General features: G+C 29.8%; 1 protein-coding gene across 1 annotated transcript in view; it reads left to right on the top strand.

The window, feature by feature from the left end:
* LOC111629390 (formin-binding protein 1-like) overlaps window positions 1-7,259 on the top strand; it is a 42,275-nt gene extending 35,016 nt beyond the window's left edge. The window contains exon 8 of the mRNA XM_023373285.1: window positions 7,031-7,259. Coding sequence (XP_023229053.1) covers window positions 7,031-7,205 — 175 coding nt within the window. The 3' untranslated portion in view covers window positions 7,206-7,259. The remainder of the gene's footprint in view (window positions 1-7,030) is intronic.
* The last annotated feature ends 1,166 nt before the right edge of the window (window positions 7,260-8,425 follow it).

Raw genomic sequence — 8,425 nt, 5'->3', positions numbered from 1 at the left:
GTCTTATCAGGTAAATTACTGTACACAGTGTATTCATTAATTTTCATTTTCATGTAGTAAAGGCTCTATGCCTTCATAAAGGACGTACTTTTCCTTTGTTTAAGGGTATTTGGGCAGTTTATTCTCTGTTGTATTCTCAAGAAAACAATACATACAAGTACAGTACAGTATTTTCTGAGGAAACACTCGTACTTATTTTTTTAACCCCATTCCCGATAACCCGGCATTTTCACAAACTCGGCCACCCTTCAGTCCACATTAGGCCGAGTTTTCGAGGTTCTACTGTACCTGATGTGATAAATGAGATTATTCTTATTTTACAAATGCTGAAAATTTACCATCTGAATATGCATTAAAATGATTAATTTAATTTCAAATAAACAACTTTTTGTATTAACAGCTAAATTGCAATGTGTATTAAAATTTCTAAAAATGCATTTGTTAAAATTTAAAATGCATTTGTTATAGTTTGTGCTTTCTTTTTAATAGCACAAAGTGAAGGTTCTATTCCAATGTTTGAGGGTGAAGAATTTGAAGTTGTAGAATTGGACCAAGGGGATGGATGGACTAGAGTTAGAAGAAGTAACTTAGAAGAAGGTTTTGTGCCAACATCATATGTTGAATGTTTCCTATACAACAATTGTTAAATGTTTATAGCGTCAGAGGAAAATTCTACTCATTACTTAGGTAATTTACCATAAAATTCTTTTTAACTTTTACATATTTACTCTCTATAAATAAAATACTTAGCTTAAAATTATCACAACACTTTTTCATCACGGGGGGATAGAAATGGTGGTATTCAGAATCAAGGAATCATCATTAAATTTTTGAACAAGTGAGCAAAGTCCATGAGATAAACAATATATACTATGTATATATTTATAAATATCATGGGCTGCATGGCCTTCCTGCATCTTGTAGACTGCAGCTTAAGAACTTCAGTGACACACATACTGACAGCCAGTACTCACTGGAGATCATCACAAAAACTCAGTCCTTTTAAGCACATTGCAGTCATCATCTTGCCTCACTGCTAGTATAGACATTTCAGAATCATTAGATATTAGGGCTAGGGCTTCAAGTAACATCTTCTTCCACTGAGATTAAAATTTGGCCTCTTTCACCTTTATTGACTGACAACTCTATTCTGCTTGACTACTAACTCCATATATATGTTAGCTAAAGCTCGAAATCCGTTAATGTGCGCATTACCTAGCTAATCTGCAGATTAACTAGGGTGATCCGTTAAAGCTGCGAAAATTATTCCATTTCTCAAATTACCTAGGTAATCTGCAGATTAACTAGGGTGATCCGTTAAAGCTGCGAAAATTATTCCATTTCTCAAATTATCTAGGTAATGTTCAGATTATCTAGGTAATCTGCAAATTACCTACTAGGCACTCGGTAAAGTGAAAATAAGATTTTTGCTGGAACAAGAGCAACGTTTCTGNCAATGCGAAATATGTAATTATTTTCGGTAATCCGGACACTTTTGGTAATCTGACGCACCTTTGGTCCCATACCTGTCGGATTATCAAGGGACAACTGTATACATAATTCTTTATGAAGAGGCAGTTAAAATTTTAAATGTTGGAGATAGTCAAATGCCTATGTTATATACAGAATGTAATTTTTGCTTGAGATTTCAGAAAAAATTTATAAAATTAAAGCTAAATTATTTAGAATAGCCCAATTTCTGAATAACTAACATGTAATTTAGTTTGCATATATCTGCAGTCTATTTGCTGTAATTTCATGCATGAAATGAAGAAGCAAAACAGCAATCTCATCACTGTAAACTACAAAACATATCCTTCCACATTACTGTTATCCAAGTCTAATTCATTCTTCAGAATGATTCAAATATTAGAAATTCAGATTTTGACGAATGTTTGTGGAATTCTTGTGGAAAAAAATCTGATTTCTATCCATCTAAATCAGTGCTCTGCAACCTTTTCTCGTGCATGGTGGTACACCTAGATCAGGCATGACCAACATAAGGTCTGCGGGCCAGATTTGGCCCCGTCTAATGAATTTATGCAGCCCATGGTTAATCTTTCAATTTTAGTTACGTAAGTCCTAATATCTCGATGAAAAATTCTGATGGCTAAAGAAAACGGTCAACAACTAACTGTGCGTTTAGTTAATGCTCCATTACAAATGTCTTCAGCACAGCATAGAATGTTGATAATGCATGATAATGTGAAAAATGTATCTGTAATCTCTATGTACAATTTAGTCTCTATGGGGTGACACCACAATGAGATCTTGCACCACCTCAAAATCTTGCTAGGGCAGCCTCTGGTTCGGCCCGTGAAAAAAGTTTTCTTTTCAATTCGGCCCGGGGCAAAAACTGTTGGCCCCCCTAGATACTTTCCAGAATTCCGTGGTATGCCACAAGTAAAAATATACAAAAAATGTAGGCATTAAAGTGTATACCAAAGACAATATATACTGATTTACTGTTGTTTTACTTGTCATAATATAAGAATATATTAAATTTGTTTATAATCAATTTTCTTATTTTTACTTTGCATAAGTAATAAATAATGGAAAACACCCTAGATGAAGTATCATGCAGGCCTAGTGTGAAAAGCACATGATCAGAATCTTAATTTCATGATCAAAGGTGCATGCAGCAGAGTATCATCATGTTGCTTTATAAAAATTGATATGGCAACTGATACATGCAACTTGGCAAATTTACACATGTACAGATTTTGTTAAATATGATAATAAATTTATAGATGAGTTTGTGAGTAAACACATGCACATATTCTGTGAAATATGACTTCATAGGTCTAAACGTTTGAAGCTTGTAAGAATCCCTTCTGTCACAAACATCAGTAGCAATAAACATATACAGTCGACCCCCCCTATAACATGGGTTCATATAGTTCGGATTCCTATATGATGGCGAAAAAATTACGACAGTATTCGTACAAACACGCTAAAAAAACTTGTATAATTTGGTAAAATGTCATCGCCGACTCATGTCACGACACGATTGGTCGAATCTAGACCAATAGCGGATATTGTACAAACCGTTGGGTTTAAACGAGCAGCGGACCTACTAAAAACCATTTATTATTTAACGTCCATAAAAATTATATTTACAGTATATTAATGATGTCTCCAAAGTTCAGTGAATTTTTCGCAAAAAAAATAATTTATCAGGAAGCACGCGAACGCCATTCTATGACAAGTTCCATGATGAAAACAAGCTTAAGCAATGGCATTGTCGAACGGTGTACTGTACACTCGGTAAGTAATCCTACAATTTTTTGTTTATAGCATAGTTTATATGGATTATTCCCAAAAAATTATACATATTTTGGAAATGTTGAGTCGAATTAGTCTAGAGTCGATTAATTTTATGGAAGAAAACCTTTCAAACAGCCATAGTCCGTAAACTGCATGCCTGCTGGGCTGTGATTGGCTCATGTATTCAAGGACTCTTAGAACATAAATTTCATAAAGAACGGAACATATCTACTGTGTTATAAGGGGGTCGACTGTAATAGGCAAATCACTGTTCCTTTTTCAATCAACATATATTAATCATATTCATGTGTTCACTACAAACTGTGCTTTTCCTCCTCTTGGAGGCATTGTGCCACGGCACACTGGTTGCAGAGCTCTCATCTAAATAATACAAATTAATTTTTCTAAAAGACACTAAAACACTATAAAACAACTATACATCAGTTTATGATTGTAGCATGATATTAAACATAACAGTAAGGCCATTGGAATTTATTAACAAACAATTAATGTGATTATGAAAGGATATATTTGTAAACAGCTATAAAATGAATTAGTTTGTTAGTGCCCCTATTAGGAATTGTATATATGAGATGCATTTTATTTAATAAACTAAAGACAGTAATGAAAATGTTGTAATGTTACTGTACATTTTACATTAAAATATTGCTGTATAAAAACAGAATAACAATAAAAATAAACAAGTAAGATAGTGAAAATGTTACAATAAACTGTTAAGAATAAGCTCAAATTTTATAATAAAAATCACAATAACATTAGAACATAGATACAGCACTATTGAAACAAATGAAAGCAGACAATAGGAACAGAATCATTCATTGCATCCCTTGTTTACTAGTAGACGTTTGGAAGTTTTTGCAAATACACTTCAAAAGATTCATAATATTAGGATTATTTTATTTTGATATTGCAATGGATAAATTTATTGTAACAGAAACTCATATACCAGATTGTATTTGATAATTGATTATATTTAGCTAAGAAAGCTAAATTACTATGGCTTAAAATAAGATAAATGATCCATTTCGCCCTTAAAATTTTAAGAATATCATGTTTCTGTGCATATAAGAGCATGCTCTTAATTGGACAAAATTGCACTGTATTCTACAAAATATGTTGAAGAATTCATTATTTTTAATAAAACTTTTTTAGTTTCAAAAACGTTAAAATTAGAAAGCCAAAATAAAAATAATAGTTACCAAAGAGATGTTACTGAATAATTACTATATCAATACCTTTACATTTAATTTACATTTATGCATCAGTGTAGTTTCCTTATAAGCGAAAACAGGCTGGTGCATTTAAAAACATGCTTTTGTAAGTGAAGCAAGACATGTTTCAAACAAGCAGTTTTCATATGTAAGAAAATGCTGTTATTTTCATGAAAATACTGTATTATTTTACTTAGTAAGTACCTATTTATGAGCATTTTTATGTTGCACTGTACAAAATAAACTTATTCTGTTGACTTGCATTAAATATAATTATTTTCTTAATTCTTTAAAAAGAAGAATTGCTTTATTGTTTTTTAGAAAATTCATGAGAAAATGTGATGTTGCACATTTTGCATGCATGGTATTATTTTTACCTTAAGGATATGATGTCATATAAAAATTGAACAATAAGTTGAATAAAATAATAATTGCTTAAAATTTATGGTAAGTTACTGATAAAAAAAAAATAATAAAAATACTAGTGGGTCGCTCTTATAATTTAGCAATGGAAAACATGAAGTTTTTTTCTTTTTTGCTAAAATCTGTATTACTGTACTGAAACAAAATGAATTATAGTAATCATAATAATCAACTAACTGTAAAAATTAAGCACCAAGTCTCAAATAGTCACTAGTATTGATTAAATGTCAGGGATTTTGACCCATTGAAATAAATGCCAGATGCTTATTCAAGGAAATACAGTATTCTATATCAAGCAAATAAAGTTTGTGCTTTTCTTTTATTTGTAAAAGTTACAAATATTATTTGAAAGAAAGAAACAATGGTAAAACCTGCATTCTTATGTAACTTAAAATTTAATATTTTTAAATAATCTTTAAATTTTAACATAATTATTTTATTTTTTGTCTTTTATAATTGAATATGTTAGTATCAACTGTTCTATTCACTATCATTTTCAGATAATGTTTTCTATCATTTTAGAATAAAATGTAAAATCTTGAAAAATGATCATTTATAATTGAAATTGACTCCTGATTTAATGATTTTGAGCAATAATTTTCAAAATTTTTTTAGCTATTTATTTTTGTTTGTTTTGCTTCAATACATTCAAGATTGCTATTGCTATAAAATGGTTGCTATTGCAGTTTGTTATTCCACTAATATTTTTAAATGTTAAATTAAAATGTCTTAATTTTGCATATTAAACACCTCAAGAACTGGTATATAGGCTTATGTAACCTGAAGCTATTTGATTGATATGGACAAAACATTAATATTTTTGTTTGTTTAAGTGGATTGGTGTACTGGTGTGTCTTTATTTTGCATATAGTTTATTCTTATTCCTACAAGCACATTGTCATTTGTCTCAAAAAGCTGCACAGTATCTTTTAGATATCATTTAATTACTTTTGCTTTTAATTTATTCTACTTCTATACATTTTTATAGCTTATGTATCATGTGTTCAATAATTTCTTTTTTTTTTACAATCTAATAATACAAAAGAAGTACATAAAAAGAAATTTTTACTTCTAATTTACCTTTAGTTCATGATGTCAGTAATAATGCTTTTGGTTCAATAATAATTATCTCTACCATCTTTTTCTCTACTCTGGTTAGATGTAACATCAAAATTGCTTTATATATATGTATATTAGACTATATAGTCGCCATTAAAAAGTAACTCCAATATTGCAATGTTGTAGTGTAAAGATTTTTTGAGTTATTTAATTGCTTTCATCCAGTTTATTTCTTTTTTGACTTTAATTATTGTTTATATGTGCAATATGTACTGTTTCATCACTTACATTATACTGTATATTAGATATTATTAGATTTAATGAATCAATAATTTAGTGCATCTACCTCTGTATTAAAAAACGATTTAATTAATCCACGGAAGAAATATTACTAGAATGTTTTTTTATAGTTGATAAATGAATTTAATTTCTTTTTTTCCATTAATTTCAAATTATTATCTCTACTATACAAGTATGTATGATGGATATAATGATTTGAAATTAATACAGAATAGATATCCAGATACAGATAAAATTGGGATTCAGGTTTTATATTCCTTTGTTTACAGAATATATATATATTCAAAGATAAGTTCTGTCAGATAATCTTTACATATACTTTAGTTAATTTGAAATGAGCATAAATACAAAAACAGTTGTCAGTTTTTAAAGATTGTTTTACTGTTTTTTTTTTAACTTCTATTAAAATGTCCAGATACTGATAAAAATGTTTACTTTTCTGATGTCTTAAAATAATTCCTTATGTATTTCTGTTACATAATTTTTTAAACTTGAGTTTAGAAAAATCACATTTTCTAGTCTTAACAATTTTTTGTGTAAATAATCAAAGATTTTTTCAGTTGAGAATCTGTTAATTTGATAAAAAATAATTTTTTGTATTAGATCAGATCTGGTTTCTGATTGGTTATATAAAATTGAAAAAAGAAAAAGATATAAAATCAAATGATTCTTTGAATATTTGCCATTTAATATACTCAATGATTTAACATTAAATAATTATTATTATTTATACTGAACAAAATTTTTAGTCCTGAAAGTGGTCTTGGAACCAGTCATCCTAGTTTACCTGATGCAGATGGTGAGACAGATGTGAATGCAGATGGTGAACCTGAATATGACAATGGGGAGAACCAAGATTTTGATCTGGAACCACTGCCTGTATTAGGGACAGCAAGAGCATTATATCCTTTTGAAGGTAAATGATAATTATCACAATTAAAAGATTGAATATAATTAATTAATTTATATTCTACCAAATGAATCAATTGCCAAGATGTTTTCATGAAGAATCATATGCTATTTAACAATGAAGAGTACATTGTTCTCTTTTATAGGGGGCAGTTTTATATTGTTAAGCATAATAATAATTAGATTAAAGCAATAAGCTTATGAATAAAAAGTGTGCTGGAAAAGTTATGTTCCATATAAGACAGTTTTAATTGGTTTGATATGATAAGGAAATGCAATATAATGGGGGTGCTTTCCAGAATGCTTTCTATGGGAAAACTAGTCCCTGTTTAGTTGTTAGACATGTGAAGAAACCCAGAAAATTCCACATGGCCAGTTAGTTGGTCAGGTGCAAACTTTGCACCAACTACCAGTGATTTCATCCACTTGGCCATTGGTGGGCTACAAACAGGACAGAAAAGGAATTTTTTTATACCCTGAAACAGCTACACAATAACAGTATTCCATTATAAGGAGACATTAAAATAGCTGAAGTTTTGCATTAGTGAAGTGAGAGCTGAAAAGATAAATCATGTCATCCTACAGTATGATAGTGTATCTCACACTGTCCTGATTATCATCTGGCCAATGGGAATCTATCACAAAATTTAGCTGTACATTTTTTCCATATTCTTCATGCAATGTGTATCTGACTTTCAGACTTCCATTTATTTTATGTAATGAGGATTGCACTTCATTACTCACACACTAATGTCTCCTTTTACAAGGTAGGATTCTCATTTCATATTGCTGAACATGTATAAAGATGGATAATAACTATTGTATGTTAAAAATTAATTACAGATGTCTTGGGTTTTGCTGTATTATCTGTAAATTTCACTTCACTTTTATCATAGCTAAGGCATTTTATTGCTACAGCAAAAATTTAGAGGCACTACTATTTGAACAACCCTAGTAATCAAAAGAAATTTATTATCAATTATTAAATAATTTTCTAACAAAATTAAATACAGTAGAACCTCGAAAACTCGGCTCTCGATAACCCGGCACTCCGGATAACTCGGCCACACCCTGGCAGGGCAAAAAAATCTTTAGTTAATTAATTTTCATTATAGACAGCTTTATAAAAGTATAAAAGCTCTCATAAAATATTTTTCTGAGGTCTGTATTATCAGGTAAATTACTGTACACAGTGTATTCATTAATTTTCATTTTCATGTAGTAAAGGCTCTATG

This window comes from Centruroides sculpturatus, unplaced genomic scaffold, assembly GCF_000671375.1.
Source record: "Centruroides sculpturatus isolate CEXI.00-Female unplaced genomic scaffold, Cexi_2.0 scaffold586, whole genome shotgun sequence".
NCBI classification, from domain to species: Eukaryota; Metazoa; Arthropoda; class Arachnida; order Scorpiones; family Buthidae; genus Centruroides; species Centruroides sculpturatus.
Note: the sequence above shows the minus strand (reverse complement) of the source record. Positions and strands in the feature narration are given on the sequence as shown.